The 21899-nt window shown below is 35.0% G+C and overlaps 2 protein-coding genes across 4 annotated transcripts; both read left to right on the forward strand.

Moving 5' to 3' along the window:
• The first annotated feature begins 2363 nt into the window (after positions 1-2363).
• Positions 2364-2945, forward strand: LOC107636299 (uncharacterized). Its single transcript, XM_016339818.1, has one exon. The coding sequence runs from the start codon at positions 2364-2366 to the stop codon at positions 2943-2945; it is 582 nt and encodes a 193-aa protein (XP_016195304.1).
• Positions 2946-4333: 1388 nt separating this feature from the next.
• On the forward strand, positions 4334-9082 carry LOC107639189 (Pentatricopeptide repeat (PPR-like) superfamily protein). 3 transcript variants are annotated; one of them, XM_021121026.2, is made up of 3 exons: positions 4334-4823; positions 6156-7140; positions 7398-9082. In XM_021121026.2, exons 2-3 carry the CDS (start codon positions 6272-6274, stop codon positions 8344-8346), a joined length of 1818 nt encoding a protein of 605 aa, XP_020976685.1. In that variant the 5' UTR covers positions 4334-4823; positions 6156-6271; the 3' UTR covers positions 8347-9082. The 3 variants fall into 3 exon arrangements, with proteins under 3 accessions (XP_020976685.1, XP_016198118.1, XP_016198119.1); XM_016342632.3 differs by having other exon boundaries at positions 6218-7140; XM_016342633.3 differs by having other exon boundaries at positions 4341-4823; positions 6229-7140.
• Positions 9083-21899: the final 12817 nt, after the last annotated feature.

The raw sequence follows: 21899 nt of genomic DNA on the forward strand, positions 1-21899 counted from the left end.
AAATTACCTAATCTAAGCAACAAGATGAACTATCAGTTGTCCAAACTCGAACAATCTCCGGTAACGGCGCCAAAAACTTGGTGCACGAAATTGTGATTACACTTTTCACAACTCCGCACAACTAACTAGCAAGTGCACTGGGTCGTCCAAGTAATACCTTACATGTCGATCCCACGGAGATTGTCGGCTTGAAGCAAGCTATGGTCATCTCGCAAATCTTAGTCAGGCGGATTCAAATGGTTATGAGTTTTGATAATTGAAAGATAAATAAAACGTAAATTAAAATAGAGATACTTATGTAGTTCATTGGTGGGAATTTCAGATAAGCGTTTGGAGATGCTTTGTTGTTTCTGAACCTCTGCTTTCCTATTATCTTCATCCAATCATGCGTGCTCCCTTCCATGGCAAGCTGTATGATCCTCTCGGATGAAAAATACCAGGTATGGTTTATGCACGGCTAATCAACTGTCGGATTTCTCGTCTCGGATGAAAAATACCAAGTACAGCTACCGCACGGCTAATCATCTATCGGTTCTCACTAGCGTCGGAATAGGATCTCTCTATCCTTTTGCACACTATCACTGCACCCAACATTCGCGAGTTTGAAGCTCGTCACAGTCATCCCTTCCCAGATCCTACTCGGAATACCACAGACAAGGTTTAGACTTTTCGGATCTCAAGAATGTTGCCAATTGGTTCTAGCCTATACCACAAAGGTTCTAATCTCACGGACTCGGTCCGTGTATTAGAAACCCAAGAGAATATACTCCGGCTGTCGTCCAATGACTACGTTGAACATCATGTAGACCGCTTGTGGTTGTCAGGCACGCGGATCTTGGCTAAGCGAGTAACGAAGATAATGGATGATTGTCACGGGTCACCCCTTCATTCTGACTTAACTGAATTAAGTACGAGAGTATATCTTGGAGAAGAAGTAAGCGTGAATTGAAAGAGAAACAATAGTACTTGCATTAATTCATGAAGAACAGCAAAGCTCCGCACCTTAATCTATGAGGTGTAGAAACTCCACCGTAGAAAATACATAAAAGAAAAAGGTCTAGGCATGGCCGAATGGCCAGCCTCCAAAATGTAACATAAAAGTGAAAAGAGTGTTTCCAACCATGCGAATACAATAGTAAAAAGTGCTATTTATACTAAAACTAGTTACTAAGGATTATAGAAAATAAGTAATTAAGTGTAGATAGTGCAGAAATCCACTTCTGGGGCCCACTTAGTGTGTGCTTGGGCTGAGCATTGAGCTTTACATGTGCATAGGCCATTTCTAGAGTTAAACGCCAGCTTGGGTGCCAATTTGGGCGTTTAACTCCAGTTCTGGTGCCAGTTCTAGCGTTTTACGCCAGAAAATGGTCTCTGGCTGGCGTTTAGACGCCAGTTTGGGCTATCAAATCTCAGGAAAAGTATGAACTATTATATATTTCTGGAAAGCCCAAGATGTCTACTTTCCAACGCAATTGAGAGCGCACCAATTGGGCTTCTTTTGCTCCAAAAAATCTACTTCGAGTGCAGGAGGGTCAGAATCTAACAGCATCTGCAGTCCTTTCTTAGCCTCTGAATCAGATTTTTGCTCAGGTCCCTCAATTTCAGCCAGAAAATATCTGAAATTACAGAAAAATACACAAACTCATAGTAAAGTCCAGAAATGTGATTTTTGCATAAAAACTAATAAAAATATAATAAAAAGTAACTAAAACATACTAAAAACTATGTAAAAACAATGCCAAAAAGGGTATAAATTATCCGCTCATCAATACTCTATCTTATTTTAAGCTACCTAATTCACTTTTAGATGAGATTCACAGAATTTTAACACATTTTTGGTGGAGTCAGAGAGGCACTGTAAGGAGAATGTCATGGATTAGTTAGGATAAAATGACAAGACCCAAAAGAGAAGAAGGATCGGGTTTCAAAGACTTGCGTGCACAAAATTTGGCTCTGCTTGAAAAACAATTTTGGAGATTGGCCGTTAATCCTAATGCACTACTTAGCAAAATGTTAAAGGATATGTATTTTAGATATAAATCTTCTTTGATTGCAGACAAAGGGACTAACCCTTTCTGGGGCTAGCAAAGTCTCTTAGAAGGTAGAAAAATGGTGAAAAATGATTATTGTAGAGTATAGGGTCAGGAGATGATGTTAATGTTTGGCAAGAACCCTGGTTGCCGCCCCCATACCCATATCATATTAGTCCTAGCAATCAATCCAACAACAATATATTTTCAACAATTAATAGAGTAAAGGACTTATTGACCACAGAAAGAAGAAGGAACAAAGAGCTTATCGAATTAATCTTTCTCCCTGAAATAAGTACCCACATCCTCTCTATAGAGCTGAATAGTAACGGCATGGACTCTCTGGTTTGGGCCTTGAACTCCAAGAAGCAATATGATGTGACATCTGGATATGTGGTTGCGTATGACTTTGCGCATGAGCTGATCAATCAACTACCTGCAATCATCCAAAATTCAAGAAGCTGGAGAAAAATTTGGGGCTTACAGTTATCAACAAAGATAAAAATCTTTTTGTGGAGAGCTGTGCATGAAAGTTTACCTGTACTGAGCCTCATCTACCAGTGTTTCCAGTCGACTCCACCTTTGTGTCCCAGATGTAGATTATCCCCGAAAATCATCATCCACTGTCTTCGATGCTGTGGCCCTACTCAAGAGGTATGGGGAGCAGTTGATTTGAAGATGGTGCCATCATTGCAAAGTGTTTTCCCCTTTGTGGAGTGGTGGACCCATATACTATTAGGTGCTGGAAGTGGGAGAGAAGGTGACGATGCTCTCAGTATCTTCACGGCTCTTTGTTGGGCATTGTGGAATGCATGTAATAAAGAAGTGTTTGAAAACGAGAAGACCCCTGTCCAACAGATCTCGAACTCAGTAAGAAAGATTTATCAGGAGATGAATAGAAGACAAGTTTTCTAATTTCCTAATGTATTTCCCTTTCTTTAGTTTATTGGTTATTACTGTAGCCACTAATAGCTTCAATTGAGAGAAATCCACTGCTATTTTTTTGGTCTCACATTAAATTTTGTAGCACTTTCTCAAAGTAATGCAATTACCTCCATTTTGGAAAAAAAAAAATAACATCTACATTTATCACAAATACATGGTAGTTGAATATGCATATAATATTTCATTCAATTTTATCTAGTTGAGTTTTTTTAATTATTTAATTTTTAACACTTGGTTAGGTAACTTGGCAACTTTATATAAGATATGCATTTTGATTATTCACTTTCTAAATATATTTAAAAAAAACCTATATTGTTCAATGTTTTAAAATTGAATTGAACTGATTGGTTGATCGGACCAAATCGAGAATTGATAAATATAATGGTTTAGCTAGTAAGCATAACTGTCTTTGTCAAAAATCTTTATTGGACGGCTGAATTGGCCACAAATTATCTAGTTGAATCGAATTGGGATTCGACCAATTTTCACAGTTTGACACAAAATGATGTGTTTCACCATAAAAAAAAAATAGTTATTTACTAATTTGATATTTAAAAGATTCAAACATTGACCAAAAAAAATCTTTGAAAGATATTATTAACAAAACATCTTTTAATGCTTTGAAAATACCACAAAAATAACTAATAAGTATTATATTTTTTATAAATAATTTTTTTCTATTTAGCAAGCAATTTACTTATTTGATCTGAATTTTTGTAGCAATATTTGAATAAATATTTAAAAAATCTACAAAAAAATTCAGAATAAAATATAATCTTTAGATTTTTCTTTTATTTTTTCAAAAAATTACGACTATTCATACTAACAAAATTAAAAAAAATTGTTCGATATAAAATTATCAAATTTTAAAAATAAAAATAATTTTTTTAGTAATACTTACAAAAATTAAATCAAAATCTAATCTCTAAAATAATTTTTTAAAATATATATTTAATATTTAATTATTTTTATTATGTTTTTAAATATTTCAAAAATTTATTTATTATTAGATTTTTAGGATTATTTTTTAATAAGATTTTGATAGTTCCCTTTAAAAAAAGGTTTAATTATTTTATTAGTTTCTATAATTTTGTAAAATTTTTAATTAGGTCTCTATACTTTTTTTTTTAATTGGGTTTCTGTATCAATTTTTTTTTAATTAGGTCCTTTTTAGTAGTAATTGTCTTAATTGTATAGGGATCCAACTAAAAAAAATTAGTATAAAAACTCAAATAAAAGAAAAAAAAATATAAGGACTCAATTAAAAAAAAATTTGATAAAGAGACCAATTAAAAGAAAAAAAAATATAGAAATCTAATTGAAAATTTTGCCAAACCAATAGAATAATTAGACCTAACAAAAACTAACGCAAACCTAATTTCTTCTTCTCGAGCTCTCCAATTCTCCTCCTTCACTCCCTCTGCAAAAGAAAAATAAAAATCACATCACTTGCTCCGTCCAGCCACCGCCGTGTCACTGCGGGTCACCGCCGCCGTCTCATATGCTCGAAGCCGCTGTCTCCATTGCGCTCGTCTCCGCCACTGCTCGAAGCCGCCGTCCTCATCGCGTCGTTCCTCCGTCGAGCAACCGCTGTTCCGCCGTGTCGGCTCTGTTCCACCGCGCTACAGCCCTTCTCTGCTCCAGTTCCGCCACGCTCCATCCTCCTCTTATCCAGTTTCACTGCGCTCCACCCTCCTCTGCTCCAGTTCCGCGACGCTCCACCCTCCGCGGCTCCAGTTCCGCGGAGGTACAGGCCGGGTTCTCTAGTTCCGCGGCAGTGCAGGCCACTTCTTCTCCAGTTCTGCCGCGTCCAGCCCTCCGTGCTCCCCCACCTCTGTGCTCTAGAAGGTATTTTACTGTAATTGATGTTTTAATTGGTTTAGGATTGTTAATCTGTGATTTTTCTTCTTCAATTATTGTTGTTATTACTGTTGTTTAGGATTGTTGATCAAGTTCTTGATTCTGTTATGTTGTTGTTCTGTTGTCTTTAATTTTTTTTGTTTTTATTGTGATTTTCTGTTCTTGAACTTGTTAAGTTGATAATTTGGTAAATTCCTGGGCTGCTGTTGTTTTAATTTGCTAAATTGTTAGGTTGCTGCGATTTAATTTGCTGGATTTTCTATTCAGGTCTTGTTCTTGTTTATTTGCTAAATTGTTGTTGTGGTGTACCTATTATTGTCCTTGAGATTATTGGGTTGCTGTGTTCTTCTCAAATTGTTAATTTGCTAATTTGCTAAATTGTTGTTGTGATCCTTGAGATTGAGATTGTGCTTGTTTCTTGTTATTGGTTTGCTGGATTTTCTATTTGGGTCTTGTTCTTGTTAATTTGTTAAATTGTTGTTGTTTTGATCCTTGTGATTGAGATTGTCCTTTTTTTTGTTATTGGGTTGCTGGTAATTTTTAGGTATGGATGCAGTACTTTTAATTTGGATGACATTTTAAAGTTCATATTAGCCTATAATTATGTTTTGATGTGTTTATTTATATTTTATTTAATATTTTATTATAAAACAGTTATTCTAGTTAAACCACGGTTGAACCAGTTGAATTAGTAAACTAGTAAACTAATAGCTAGAGCAGTTTGGTTTCCAGAATCTTGATATTGTTTGGTGCTTCTTTTAAAGTTAGTTTTGTTCTTATTCATTGCATGAATTGAAAAAACTTGCATTCTATATCATAAAGAGCCAATTATTTAGTAACACAGAGAAAATAATAGACATTTGATCATGTTAATAAAAGGAAGATTAATCATCAACGCTTTCATAATATGATAACAGTATACAAATAAAAAAAATTATAAATTACCTTTATTTTGTTTCGAATAATTTACTTTTTGATTTGTTATATAATTATTTATGAGTTTAATTTTGATACACTTTTAAAAAATTTTATACGATTATTTAATCAAATTAAGATATTTAAATAATTTTTAAGTAACTACTATGAAATTTCGTTTTGACAATACTCTTTTATAATTGACAGTTACCCTCCATGAAAATTAAATCCCTATATGAGTTTTTTCATAATATACTTTTTGTTTTATATAATTAAATGTACACATAGAATTTCATAAAGACATCTTCATATAAAGATAATATTACGAGCCGTTAGATAATTTGATATATTTGACCAGAATATATTTAATTAAATCATCTAACAGATGGAACATCTTCAAATCAGAATATATTCATAGGAAGTATCCATTTTTTGGACAAAGTAAATCCTTATATCACAAAGCATAGTTCATTTGTAGTATCCGAACGTAAAAGGAAAACAACTCTTGGTGGGGGTGACACATGCAGTTTTGCCGCCGGCACCTTACTATCGGCACCGCCACAAACTCAGTGGAATTCCATCTCCTGGAGCTCCTGAAACAATGCAGCAGCAGCAGCATCCTCCAACAAGTCCACGCCCAAATGATCGTCAACCACCTCCACAAACCCAACCACCTCCTCGTGAAGCTCATCCACCTCAACAACTTCCCCTATGCACTCAACCTCTTCTCTCACATCACTCCTCACCCCAATGACTACGCCTTCAACATCATGATTCGCGCTCTGGCTGCCACGTGGCACAACTACCCGTTTGCCCTCCAACTCTATTACCGTATGCGTGCTTTGTCCATTAAGCCTAACAACTTCACCTTCCCCTTCGTCTTCCTCTCATGTGCTAACTTAACGGCCCTCTGCCATGGCCTTTTGGCCCATGCCTCCGCCTTCAGGCTCGGCCTCTGCTCCGATCACCATACCTGTCACTCCTTGATTACGATGTACTCCAGGTGTGGGCAGCCTTCGTCTGCACGCAAGGTGTTTAATGAAATTCCTGACAAGGATTTGGTGTCGTGGAATTCGATGATCTCTGGCTACGTGAAGGCAGGTCTTGCGAGGGAGGCTGTGGAGGTGTTTGGGGAGATGAGGAGGGAGGGGTTTGTGCCGGACGAGATGAGCTTGGTGAGTGTGCTCGGGGCGTGCGGGGAGATTGGGGACTTGGAATTGGGGAGTTGGGTTGATGGGTTTGTTGTGGATAATGGGATGGAGGTGAATTCGTATGTTGGGTCTGCTTTGATTAGTATGTTTGGAAAGTGTGGGGATTTGGAGTCTGCTCGGAGGATCTTTGATGGAATGGTTAGAAGAGATGCTATTACTTGGAATGCTCTGATATCTGGGTACCTAACTATGTTCTCTGCAAATTCTGTAATCTGTATATTATATTCTCATTCACGTTCAATTTCTTTTCATAGTTTGATAACTTGGTAGACTGCAATGAAAACAAATATAATGATAATATTTTTATATAGGTGGATAGCAGATTTAAGAATGGTTGCAGACAATTTTTCAATATGAATGAATCTTAATTTTTGAATTGGTTTTCCTATATATCAATTTTATGTTTTTCATATATTCTATGATTTATACATGTCAGATATGCTCAAAATGGAATGGCAGATAAAGCAGTTTCTTTATTTCATTGCATGAAGGAGGAGGGAATTGTTCCAAATAAAATTACCTTGACTACAGTGCTGTCTGCATGCGCCACAATTGGGGCTTTGGATTTGGGGAGACAGATTGAAGAGTATGCATCACAAAGAGGATTTCAACATGATATCTTTGTGGCTACTGCATTGGTTGACATGTATGCTAAAAGTGGGAGTTTAGACAGTGCACTGAGAGTTTTCAATGACATGCCACAGAAAAATGAAGTTTCTTGGAATGCAATGATCGCCGCACTTGCTTCTCATGGCAAAGCAAAGGAAGCACTGTCACTATTTCAGTGCATGTTGGATGAGGGTGGTGGTGCTTGTCCCAATGATATAACATTTGTAGCATTGCTCTCTGCTTGTGTGCATGCAGGCCTGGTTGATGAGGGCTATAGATTGTTTGATATGATGAGCACATTATTCGGATTAGTGCCGAAAATTGAGCACTACTCTTGCATGGTTGATCTTTTGGCGCGCGCTGGTCATCTGTATGAAGCTTGGGATCTCATTGAGAAAATGCCTGAAAAGCCAGATAAGGTCACATTAGGAGCTTTACATGGTGCGTGTCAAAGGCTGAAAAATGTAGATATAGGTGAACGGGTTATGCGGCTCCTTCTGGAGTTGGATCCTTCAAATTCTGGGAACTATATCATCTCATCAAAAATATATGCAAATTCAAAAATGTTGGAAGATTCAGCAAGGATGAGATTGTTGATGAGACAAAAGGGTGTCAGTAAAACTCCTGGTTGTAGCTGGATTGAAATTGAGAATCAATTGCACGAGTTTCATGCTGGTGATGGTCTGCACGTAAGTGCCACGGATATATATGGCATAATGGATTTGCTGTATGAGGAGCTCAAAAGGGAAGGGTATGTCCCTAAAATTGTTGATTAGCTGCATGAGGAGCTGAATTGCTGAAAGAGTTGTTTTATTGGAAAGTACAGAAGTAGCTAACGTTTGAACTACATAGCATTCAGCTTTCTCAGCTCCAATTGGTTTGGTTTCATTAAGTTTGATCTGATGGCACATATCAACATTAGTAGTGGGTGTTAGGTACGTTAAAGTATTCTTTCATACTTAAAGATTTGTGTCATATAATTCAAGGGGGACAAAACAAACCTCTAGCAGATACATATGCCCAAATGCCATATGAAAATGGAAAGGAAATGATAGTGAAATCAGTTTTTTGGTGCCGATCTCTTTTGGAGTATCCATGAGAATTATTGTCCCCCTATTGAGTATTGACAATTTCGTAAGCAGTAGGGGAAAATGTTGGCTAAGCAGATTTGTTTTAGGATAGTTATTGTATGGATATGGCAATCAATTTTGGTCAATGAGATCTGGCAAGTGATCAATTTTTTTAGGATGCAACCCAAGTTTTTTATATCAACGAGATGAACAAGAAATTGAAAAATGCTCAAGAATTTTGGTTCTCTATGTTTGGATTCAATATTTACCAATGGCAACTTAGTTAGGTCAACATAAAACTGCAGAAGTACACTTGCGTTTTGCATATCAGATGGAAAATAATTTATTCCTTTCCATCAATGCAGATTTGATAGAAATTATTTGTAAAATGTTGATTTTTTTTTTGGGGTAATAAAAATGTTAATTTGTTACTTTGACATGATAATAGTGTAAGCACTAAGCAAATGTTTTGTTGTTTATATTAAGGTAAATTATACGGTACATATGTTATTTTAAAGAGAGGGAGAGATGTTGACACGTAGCAGAATCATACGGCAGAAGGAGAAGATGGCCTGGCTGCAAGGAAGCAGAATCATAAGTGGGAAGGAAGATGGCTCGGCTGTTGAGCCGCGCAGCTGATGCACCGAAGATCCGTTACATGCAGTGAAGATCCGGGAAAAGGGAAGAATTTTGTTTTTGTTTTTTTTTTTTTTTTGAGGAGAAGGAGATTGGCTACGGTGTTAGCGTTATTGGATTTTGTGCTCGTTTCGTTCATTCCTTCGTTCTCCTTCATTAGTTCCTTTCTCTGTTGCCTCCACGCCGGTAAGGCTAGTAAAAACCTCTGAAAGATAATAATCATCAACAACCAGGAGTAATTATCTCCAAATAAAAGAAGGAAAAAAGCAAGCAGGAGCAGCGATCCTGAACCCAATATGCTTAGCTTCCAGGCACAACGAATCAAGACTTCTCATCACGAACTGCAAAGGCACACTGAGAAGAAGCTACATTGATATCGTTGTGTCATCACCTTCCACATGGCATAAGGAGTAGAGTTGGTCATCAAGTGTCAGCGTGGGAAGAGGATCCATGGGGAGGGAGGCAGTTAGAGCAGCTGTAATTGGAAGAAGCTACATTGATATCGTTGTGTCATCACCTTCCACATGGCATAAGGAGTAGAGTTGGTCATCAAGTGTCAGCGTGGGAAGAGGATCCATGGGGAGGGAGGCAGTTAGAGCAGCTGTAATTGGAATCAATCTGTCTTTGCGGCAGTCATCAAAGGCAGCCATGGATACGATGGTCTGGTCGTCGAAGAAGGGTCGTCAATCGCCGTTGAAGGAGGACGAAGATGGTGCGAGTTTCTGCAATTGGGCTGGGGGTCTGGATTGTGGTTGTCCATAGAATCCGAGTCCAGTTAAGGTTTGTTTAGTCTGACCCGGACTATGTCAAAAAATGTAATTTAAAGAAGCTCAACAAAAAAAATTTGTTACCTAGCAGATTAATGCACAATAGCAGGTTTGTTCAACCATGTTTTTTCTTTTTGTAGGATTTTTTTTATATAGTTATGCTACACATACAAATTTTTTTTTTGGCTTACAAGTCTTACAAGTTAGGCCAAACCCAATAGAAGCTACGCTCACCCACAAAAGCGTGTTAACACACGCATCACGTTTCCAAAGCGCTCCTTTACAATTATGAACGACTCTTCTTCTTCTTCCTCGATGAAAACCACAACTTATTATCGTTCTGAATTATGCAGAACTTATCAGAATAACAATACACCCAAATATCTTCATTTTACATCCAAATATCTTTGTGTTACACCCAAATATCTTCGTTTTACACCCAAATTTGTTACAAATACAAAAATGAGTTATGCTACGTGTCCACTAAAATCAACCACCAAAGTCAGTCACCAGTATAAAATACATACTGGAATACAAATATACATTGAAAATAAATTAAACCACACATGTATTTATACACAAATACATTGGTGGATGATTTTAGTAGCTGATTTTAGTGTATAAATAGTATTTTGGTACAGAAAAATGTTTCCTCTAAAGCTGCATTTTTTTCTTCTTTTTTTCCTTATTTCTTTCTTTTTTTTAGTTAAATGAATGTAAGTTCACCATCTTTCAAGTAATTTGCAGCATTATTCTTCTTCTTCTTTGTTTTATTTTTTTGTTTTTATTCTTGTTAAGAGAGTAAAATAAGAAGAAACTTGAAAAGGTAGAACAAAAAGAAAAAGATGAATAAGAAAAAAAAAGAAGAAGATGGTGATGATGATGAAAAAAAAAAAGAACCAGCAGAAGATGAGGAGGAGGAAGAAGAAGAGTTCTGAATTATGCAAAACTTATCAGAATAAAAATACACCCAAAATTTCTTAAAATACACCCAAATATCTTCGTTTTACACCCAAATTTGCTGCAAATACATAAATGAGTTATGCTACGTGTACACTAAAATCAATCACCAAAGTCAGCCACCAATATAAAATACATATTGGAATATAAATATACATTGAAAATAAATTAAACCACACATGTATTTATACACAAATACACGGGTGTATGATTTTAGTGGCTGATTTTAGTGTACCAATAGCATTTTTGTATAGAAAAATGTTTCCTCTAATGCTGCCTTTTTTTCTTCTTCTTCTTTTCTTTATTTCTTTCTTTCTTATAGTTAAATAAATGTAAGTTCATCCTCTTCCAAGTAATTTTGGAGCATTATGTGTTTCTTCTTCTTCTTTGTTTGATTTTTTATTTTTATTCTTGTTAAGAGAGTAAAACAAGAAGAAACTTGAGAAGGTAAAACAGAAGGAAAAGATGAATAAGGAAAAAAGAAGAAGATGGTGATGATGATGCAAAAAAAAAAGAAGTAGCAGCAAAAGATGAGGAGGAGAAAGAGAAAGAGTTTTGAATTATGCAAAACTTATCACAATAAAAATACACCCAAATATCTTCGTTTTATACCCAAATATCTTCGTGTTACACCCAAATATCGTCATTTTACACCCAAATTTTCTGTAAATACAAAAATGAGTTATGCTACGTGTACACTAAAATCATCCACCAAAGTCAACCACCAGTATAAAATATATACAAGAATACAAATATACATTGAAAATAAATTAAACCACACATGTATTTTTATGCACAAATATATTGGTGGCTGATTTTAGTATACAAATAGCATTTTTGTACAGAAAAATATTTCCTCTAATAATGTTACATTTTTTTCTTCTGAATTGAACCACACCTCAGCCACTTGATTGGATTCAAAACAATAAAAGGAGGAGAAGACTTGTATGAGAAAAACACTTGTATGTGGAGAACAAACTGCTCACAAACACCACAGAAGAGCTGCAAAATATACCATATTAAAACAGGCATAAACTATAGAATGCAAATACCACTATAAAACCATCATAAAAAATGACAAAAATCAGATTCAAGAATCATCATTAAGCAGAAACTAAAATAATTCAACTAAAACAATAAGACAATTCACCCTTAGTGAGATGAAAGTCATAAACTGTAAATACACCCAAATTTTCTGAAAATACACCCAAATATTCCTGATTTACACCCAAACGTCTGATATAAAATGCAGAAAATTCATTAGAACTAGTCCATTAGATTCAATTCAAACAAGAAATAATGAATAGCAAATTTCACAGATAAGGTTCACGCATTATTCAGCTACACAATCATAAACTACTAACTAGATTCAAATTTAAATTCAATTATTAACTGGAATTAAACCACATCTTAGGAACTTCATTGGATTCAAATTCAAAATCCACTTCGCTCTGGTTCAGCCGACAATCTGAAGTTGAATCATCCATTATCTTCAAAACAATTTTAGAGCTTGATTTCAGAAATAATGGAAAACGAGAAAAACGAAGAAAAAGAACAGAGAGAAAAACTTACGTAAACAGCGAAGGAGAAAGGAGAGAAAAACGCACAAAAGAGATCGAAGAGAGAAGGTAAGAAAACACAGAAGGAATTCAAAAAAGGAAATGAAATCCTTTCGGAAAAGGAAGTTATATATTCGCACGTTGATTGATTGAAAAATCTGTTAAGGAAGCGCGTGAAACATACGTGCCATAAGAGGCTCGTTTTAGGGATAAAGAATATTGAGGACTTGTAAGACTTGTATAGTAAAAAAGCTTGTATGTGGAGATTAATTTTTTTTTTATTAAAAATCGTAATTTGACGTTCATAATTAATAATGAATAAGTAAGTTATTTAAAAATAAAAATAAATAAAAGATTATTTAGTTATTTAATGTAAAAAATATATAAAATAAATTTAAATTAAATTCAGTATACTTAAAAATGAATACATTGTTATTATGTGTGATAAAATCAAGATAAAAATGTAGTCACAAAAAAAAAAAAAAAACCAAAATGAATATTTACAAAGTAATTATCTACTAACGGGTCAATAGACATAAGTCATTTTTTTATTATTTTTAAAAGATTAATTTTTGTATTTTTATTTTTAAAATTATAAATTTAGTAGAATAATTTAAAAATTAATACAAATATTTAAAAATAAATATACAAATTTTAAAAGTTATTAACTTTTAGAATGTATAAAATTTATAGTCGTAAAACTATGTAGGATAGTAAAAAATTTAGGTGCACACTATGGTACAGATGTTGTTTTATAGAGATTCTTTTACTATTGGGGATCTAGCGACGCGTGTCCCATGTGGGATATTCTCCTAGATGCAGGCTGAGGCTTACGGACAGCGGCGCTTACACCTTCCATTGCGGCTCGGCTTGACAATTTTTAGGAAAGAAATTCTGTTTGTATTTATGGGCTGGCAAGACTTTTTTGAAGGATAGAATCAGTAGTGGATCTGGTTTCGGGCTGGACGGGTGTTGGGGCTGGGTAGGGTTAAGAAATCCATTGATAGTGTTAGGAAAGAAGACTTGGAACAACTGCAATTGAGCTACTAGCACCGGATCTTCAACCTACCTGTGAGAGTGTGAGTAATGGTGAGAGGATTTTGCTCCACCACGACCAGTTCGACGGAAACCATAGGAGTGTACTCGATGGCAGTGGACACAGGGGGCTTCTCTGAGCGGAACAGGTAGAGGTGGGCTGGATTGCGTTGAGATGCAGTGAGCAGAAGCTTCTTTGCCGTAACTGCATCATCCCAAAGCAGCAGCAAAACCGTAATCAAGCTCTTGGCTTCGGAGGCCTGATCGGAACTCGCAGTCATCATCTCCTTCTGATTCGATTTCTCATCGGCAGTCTACAACCACTGGTATGTTCCTTATTTCTCATTGCATTGCAAATTCACATAAGATAGTGCACTGTTATCTGTTGCATAAGGCATGATGCCATAATTATGCTTTTCGTGTTTGCATTGTAAATTAACCACACACCATTTTTGCTGAAATAGATTAGCTATTGGAATGGAATTCTTATACATAAATTCATTAATATTCCTTGGTAGAACAGGCGTGATGTGAAAGGGAAATTATTGGATATGTGTAGCTGAAGTTTTGCTGATATTTTTTACTTAACATAACTGGAACATTTAGAAATATGCTTCTTGATCTCCTGTTGAATTGTTGAACTTTTGCAATTTCAGTTAGAATTTAAAAAACATGCAATTCGAACTATACAAATTGATGGATTTCACCTGCCATTCTATCGAGCTAACTAGAGCACATCTCAAATTAACTAGACTTTAGAAAAATGCATCTTGCCCCTTTGAACTATATGGTTAGGGACTAAAGTTAAATAAGTAGAAATCTAATGGAGTAAAATGTACTTTCTTTATATTAAAGTGTTCCCATTTTCATGCATTTGGCCGCTTTTCCACACTATCTTCTTCCCATTTCATAAAAAACTCACATTCTCAAAAATTCTGAGTGTCTTGTTGCCACTAATCACTTGCAAACATATAATCTTATCATAAACAACATTGTCCCTGTTGTAAAATAAAAAGTGTACTAAAATGAAGATATGTAAATAGAAGACTCTAATATTAATATTAACCAATATAATTAATTTAATAAAACTAATTTATATATATCTACTAATATATATAGCAACTTATTGTACGAGAGAAAGAAGAGAATAGTATATAAGAGAGAGTAATTATTGTTATTGCTATGTATGTATTTGCATCAGTTCATGCCTATTTATAAGCGTACAATAGTAGTGTTAATTAACTTCATGCAGTATTGAGAAAGTAAATTCTCATCTGTGGAAAGAGTGAACCGCCCATTTAATGGGCATCCACATCATCATGCATATCTTAACACTCCCCCTTGGATGACCATTTAGGAATATGCCTCATTAAAACCTTACTAAAGAAAATCCAATGGGAAAAACTTTAGTGAAGGAAAAAGAGTACAATATCCTTTGTGATGGGGACTGCCTCATTAAAAACCTTGTCAAGAAAAACCCAATGGGAAAAAACCTGATCAAGGAAAAAAGAGTACAGTCTCCCCCTCTAGTCGACATCAGTTGATGTCTCGAAATCGGCGCATCCCAATCTCATGTACCAATTTTTCAAAGGAGGATTTTGGAAGTGACTTTGTAAATAAATCTGCTAGATTGTCACTTGAGCGGATCTGTTGGACATCAATTGTCCCTTGATTTTGAAGATCATGAGTGAAGAATTTGGGAGAAATATGCTTTGTTCTATCACCTTTGATGTATCCGCCTTTAAGTTGAGCAATACATGCTGTATTATCTTCAAACAGGACAGTTGGAGCTATCTTATGATCAATCAGTCCACATGATGACAGAATATATTGGATCAAACTCCTGAGCCAAAAACACTTGCGACTTACTTCATGAATCGCTAGTATTTCGGCATGATTAGAGGAGGTTGTTGCTATCGTTTGTTTTGTGGACCTCCATGATATAGCTGTACCACCATATGTGAACAGATATCCTGTTTGAGATCTCCCTTTATGTGGATCAGACAAGTATCCAGCATCTGCACAGCCAACTAATTGTGACTTGGATCCATAGGGATAAAACAATCCCATATCAACCGTCCCATGAAGATATCGAAAGATTTGTTTGATTCCACTCCAATGTCTTCTGGTTGGAGAGGAACTATATCTTGCTAGTAAATTCACAGCAAATGATATATCGGATCGCGTATTATTAGCAAGATACATTAGTGCTCCAATGGCACTAAGATATGGTACTTCAGGACCAAGGATATCTTCATTTTCGTATTTAGGACAGAATTGATCCTTTTCCACATCCAAAGATCTTACGATCATTGGGGTACTCAAGGGATGTGACTTATCCATATAAAATCTTTTCAAGATCTTTTCTGTGTATGTTGTTTGATGAGTAAAGATCCCACCTTTTGTATGCTCGATCTGCAGGCCGAGACAAAACTTAGTCTTTCCAAGATATTTCATCTCAAACTCTTCTTTTAGAGTTTTTATAATTGTTGGAATCTCTTCAGGAGTCCCAATGATATTTAAATCATCAACGTACACAGCAATTATAATGAATCCAGATGCAGATTTCTTTATGAAAACACACGGACATATATCATCATTCTTGAATCCATTTTTGGCCAGATGCTCAGTAAGACGATTATACCACATTCATCCAGATTGCTTCAGACCATATAAAGATCTTTGCAATTTAACTGAGTATAACCCCTGTGAATATTCATTAGATGGTTTAGATACCTTTAGTCCTTCAGGGACTTTCATATAGATATCTCGATCTAATGAGCCGTATAAATAGGCTGTTACCACATCCATTAAATGCATATGCAGTTTATGATATGCAGATAAACTGACCAAATAACGCAATGTTATCGCATCCACTACAGGGAAATACATTTCTTCATAATCTATACCGGGCCTTTGTGAAAAACCTTGTGCCACAAGTCGGGCTTTGTAGCGCACAACTTCATTTTTCTCATTTCGTTTTCTCACAAATACCCATCGGTATCTAACAGGCTTTACATTTGCAGGTGTACGGACTATAGGTCCAAAGACTTCACGTTTTGCAAGTGAGTCTAATTCAGCCTTCATGGCTTCTTCCGATTTTGGCCAATCATTCCTTTGTCGACATTCTTCGACTGATCTTGGCTCAAGATCCTTACCTTCATGCATGATATTTAATGCCACATTATATGCAAATACTTCATTGACAATTGTCTTATTTTGGTCCCATTTCTCTCCTGTAAAGACATAATTTATCGAGATCTCGTCATTTTCATAATTTTCAGGTACCTGAACGTCTTCTGGCGTTAAAACTATATCAGAATTTTGGACAACTGCAGGTGTCTTTACTATGTCTTTTTCAACAGGAATAATATTTACCTCTTTTCTCTTTCGAGGATTTTTATCTTTGGAACCGATAGGCCTGCCACGCTTCTAGCACGAATTTGCTTCAGTGGCTACTTGTCCTACTGGGACATCAATTCGAATTGGGGCATTTTTTGCTGGTATATAAGATTTGGTTATCCTCTTTGTATCGAAAAATGCATCAGGCAATTTATTTGCTATTCTTTGCAAATGTATAATCTTTTGAACTTCTAGTTCACATTGCCCTGATCGAGGATCTAAATGCATCAACGATGACACATTCCAATTAAGTTCCTTTTCAGGAAGCTTATTCTCTCCCCCTAATGTTGGAAATTTTGATTCATCAAAATGACAATCCGCAAACCAGGCTTTAAATACATCTCCAGTTTGTATCTCAAGATACCTCACTATAGAGGGAGAATCATATCCAACATATATCCCTAATTTTCTTTGGGGTCCCATTTTGGTGCGATTAGGTGGTGCAATGGGAACATATATCGCACACCCAAATATTCTTAAATGGGAAACATTTGGCTGCTGGCCAAAAGCTAATTGCATAGGAGAGAATTGATGGTAACTCGTTGGCCTCAAACGAATAAGTGCTGCAGCATGTAAAACAGCATGCCCCCAAACCGAGGTTGGAAGATTTGTTCTCATAAGTAAGGGTCTAGCAATTAATTGGAGGCTTTTAATAAGTGATTCTGCTAACCCATTTTGTGTGTGAACATAAGCTACTGGATGTTCAACACTTATTCCATTAGCCATACAATAAGCATCAAAAGCTTGGAAAGTAAATTCACCAGCATTATCAAGACGAATTGCTTTAATTGGATTTTCTGAAAATTGTGCTTTTAATCGAATTTTGAGCCAATAATCTTGCAAACGCCAGGTTGCGAGAGGATAATAAGCACACATGTGACCATCTCGAAGATGCGTCTATTAGGACCATAAAATATCTAAAAGATCCACATGGTAGATGAATAGGTCCACATATATCACCTTGAATCCTTTCTAGGAATTCAGGGGACTCAAATCCAATCTTTACTGGTGATGGTCTTAAAATTAACTTTCCCTGAGAACATGCAGCACAACAAAATTCACTAGTTTTAAGAATCTTCTGGTTCTTTAGTGAATGTCCATGGGAGTTTTCAATAATTCTCCTCATCATGGTTGTTCCCGGATGACCCAATCGGTCGTGCCAAGTTATGAATTTATTTGGGCTAGTAAACTTCTGGTTTATAATGGCATGTGATTCAATTGCACTAATCTTGGTATAATACAACCCAGATGAAAGTGAGGGTAATTTTTCTAATATAACCTTTTTATTTAAATCATGAGTTGTGATACATAAATACTCATGACTTCTCTCATTCATAGTCTCAATATGATATCCATTTCGGCGAATATCTTTAAAGCTCAACAAGTTTCTTCGAGACTTGGTAGACAATAGTGCATTATTTATTATGAATTTTGTTCCTCTGAAAAACAAAATTATAGCTCTTCCGGAGCCATCAATCACATTGCCGGAGCCAATTATAGTATTAACACATTCTTCTTTTGGCACAAGATGGGTAAAATATATATCACTTTTGAGAATAGTGTGCGAACTTGCACTATCCGCAAGACATACATCTTCATTACATATCCTTGCCATTTTCTTCAAAGACAAATAATAATAAAATGAGTAGTATGCACAGTTAAATTGAATACTTGATCGAAATTATTTTTCTAACAAATACTATACATAAAAATAATGTCATATACTGAAATTTTATTTTAAAACATGACACATTTAATGATTTCAAAATTTATAAACATTAATATTTCATTATTTATATACATTGTATTTGAAACTTAAATACATAGAAAATAAAACTTAACAATAAGTTATTTACATTATTTATTTACATGAATACTTAACAATCTCATACATTAAACTATTTCATCATTGATCAAATGACCAATATTTCCTTCAGGATCCTCAAAGAAATCAGATACATCATAATGAGTGGTGGAATTTTCAGCATCATTTGAAACGAAATTCGACTCTTTTCCCTTGTCGTCCTTTTTCAAAGATGCCTGGTAAAGATCGACTAGGTGCCTTGGGGTACGACAGGTATGTGACCAATGGCCCTTTCCACCACAACGGAAACACTTATCCTCTGTTGATTTATTCTGCCCGATATTTCTTTCTTTATCCCACTTCTGGTGAGATCCTCTCTTTTGAATATAATTCTTTTTCCTTCCATAATTTTTCTTGTTATTAAAACCTTGCCATTTACCTCTTCTGGGGTAATTTGTCGCATTTACTTCAGGAAATGGGGCGGCGCCAGCTGGGCGCGCTTCATGATTCTTTAAGAGTAGTTCATTGTTGCGTTCAGCAACAAGGCAAGAAATTAACTCAGAATATTTTTTAAACACTTTTTCTCGATACTACTGCTGTAGGAGCACATTCGAGGCATGGAAGGTTGAGAAAGTTTTCTCCAACATATCATGATCAGTTATCTTTTTCCCACATAATTTCATTCATGAGGTGATTCAAAACATTGCAGAATTATATCCATTTATAGATTTAAAATCTTGTAGACGCAAGTGCGTCCATTCATATCGAGCTTGATGAAGTATCACCGTTTTTTGATGATTGTACCTTTCTTCAAGGTCTTTCCAAAGATCTACAGGATCTTTTAATGTGAGATATTCATTTTTCAATCCCTCGTCAAGATGACGACGAAGAAAAATCATGGCTTTGGCTTTATCCTTCTGGGATGCATTATTTTCAGCCTTAATGGTATCTCCAAGATCCATTGAATCAAGATGAATTTCAGCATCTAGTATCTATGATAAATAATTGTTTCCAGATATATCAAGAGCATTGAATTCAAGATGAGAGAGCTTTGACATAATAAAAATTTGTTACCTTAGCCTTCCTAAAAATTTGATCAGAGTCTCGTGCTGATAACGTGTTGTAAAATAAAAGGTGTACTAAAATAAAGATATGTAAATAGAAGACTCTAATATTAATATTAACCAATATAATTAATTTAATAAAACTAATTTATATATATCTACTAATATATATAGCAACTTATTGTAAGAGAGAAAGAAGAGAATAGTATATAAGAGAGAGTAATTATTGTTATTGCTGTGTATGTATTTGCATCAGTTCATGCCTATTTATAAGCGTACAATAGTAGTGTTAATTAACTTCATTCAGTATTGAGAAAGTAAATTCTCATCTGTGGAAAGAGTGAACTGCCCATTTAATGGGCATCCACATCATCTTGCATATCTTAATAGTCCCTATTATATTTTGCTTGTGTGCTACTTAATAATTCTTCTAAAAAAAAAACTTCCCATAACAATATCAACCACCAGTTTGATTTCATGTCTCATGATAACATATTCCATGCCCATCTTCCGTTTGTGTTTTGGCTTCACTGAACAAGAAAAGCTCCACCAATTGTCTTGTATCTTGAGTTCTATTTCAATTGTTCTCAGTGGAAATTACTATTTTATAATTCATAATATATACGTGTTCTTCTTGTCCTTTAAAACCCCATGATTATTAGATGGCTTTTACTAGTACTAAATATTAGTATATAGTTATTTTTTTTGTTACAAGATTCTAAAGTTCTAGCATCTCTTGGCAACCCAAGAACTTGGGTTCCATATGACTGTGTTTGGTTAATGGGTGGAAGAAAATAAGACATAGATATTATATTTAAATAGACATAGACATTGAATACATATATTTTTTTTTGGTTTGTTTGGTAATAATACATAACACAAGATATAAATCACAAATAAATTAAAATATGAATATCATTCTTCTTTTTCCATCATGAATACCATATTACAGTAACACCACATGCATTATCCTCACTTCAATTTGTTACTTTTCTTTTACGATTGACACAGTCACTACCGATATTTTTAACAACTCAAATATAGAAGTAACATAATCCGGATATAGATTATTATAAAAAAAAATAGGGGAGGGAGGGATGGAGGGAGGAAGAGAGAGAGTTGTTGTCATGGGAGAGAAGCAAAAGACAGCCTCTTGGTGAGAGTGAAGGAGAAAAAGGGAATGGTTAGGAGAAGGAGGGTAGATTTGGGGAATTGATAAAATATTAAAGGTAAAAATAGATTAAAAATTTGTGTCCAACATAAAAAATTCGTGTTTAAACTTCCTGAAGAGACACAAAATATGTGTATATTATGTGCAACTGTGTACCACCATTTCCTTCAAAAAATTGTCTCTCTTCCACAAAACTGTAGATGTGTGCCAAGTGGGAGCCTCATGCATTGGCTGCCCGTAAAAGTTACACCTCAAGGACCTCTTATTTTTTTTGTGTTTTTTCACCGTAATTGTTTTTTAAATTTTCTTGATTTGTACTTCTCTGTTAGTTAATGATATTCTTTTCTTTAAAGTCAATTGGTTGCTGGAAGTTACAATTTTTAGTATTAAGTGCAAGCTGTTAAAATAAATTTAACAATACTCAGCTTTTGCCTTCTGCAATTATCCTTACTTCTTACTTCTCCAAGTTATAATATTAGTTGTTATTCATTCATTGTTGATATGTTTGCATTCATTATATCTATGCAGATTCAACCTTGTGATATTTGTGGTAATGTCGGTTTTGGGAGGTAATTAGCAATTGCACGAACTGCGAAATTCGTGAACACTGGTATGAATCTCTCTTATTGTATTCTTTAATTACACATTTGAATTCTTCCGTCTCACATAATTACTATCTGTCATCTCCTTCACTTAACCTAATAACTCTATCTCTTGACCAACAAAAAAAAATTCTACCTCACAATTACTTCAAATGTTTTACTTTAAATATAACGGTTGGAATAGGATTTTGACAAATTTAAACATAATAAAACACAATATCATTGTAATAATTAATGTTCATACCCTAAAGTTAAGGAA

Source organism: Arachis ipaensis, chromosome B4 (genome assembly GCF_059453495.1).
Source record: "Arachis ipaensis isolate K30076 ecotype BB chromosome B4, ASM5945349v1, whole genome shotgun sequence".
Lineage (NCBI taxonomy): Eukaryota > Viridiplantae > Streptophyta > Magnoliopsida > Fabales > Fabaceae > Arachis > Arachis ipaensis.

Excerpts from the sequence above, each read along its gene's own strand:
- LOC107639189 (XM_021121026.2), top strand. The coding sequence starts at position 6,272 with ATGCAGTTTTGCCGCCGGCACCTTACTATCGGCACCGCCACAAACTCA. Across the intron at positions 7,141-7,397 it reads TGGAATGCTCTGATATCTGG|ATATGCTCAAAATGGAATGG; the intron begins GTACCTAACTAT and ends TATACATGTCAG.
- LOC107636299 (XM_016339818.1), top strand. The coding sequence starts at position 2,364 with ATGGACTCTCTGGTTTGGGCCTTGAACTCCAAGAAGCAATATGATGTG.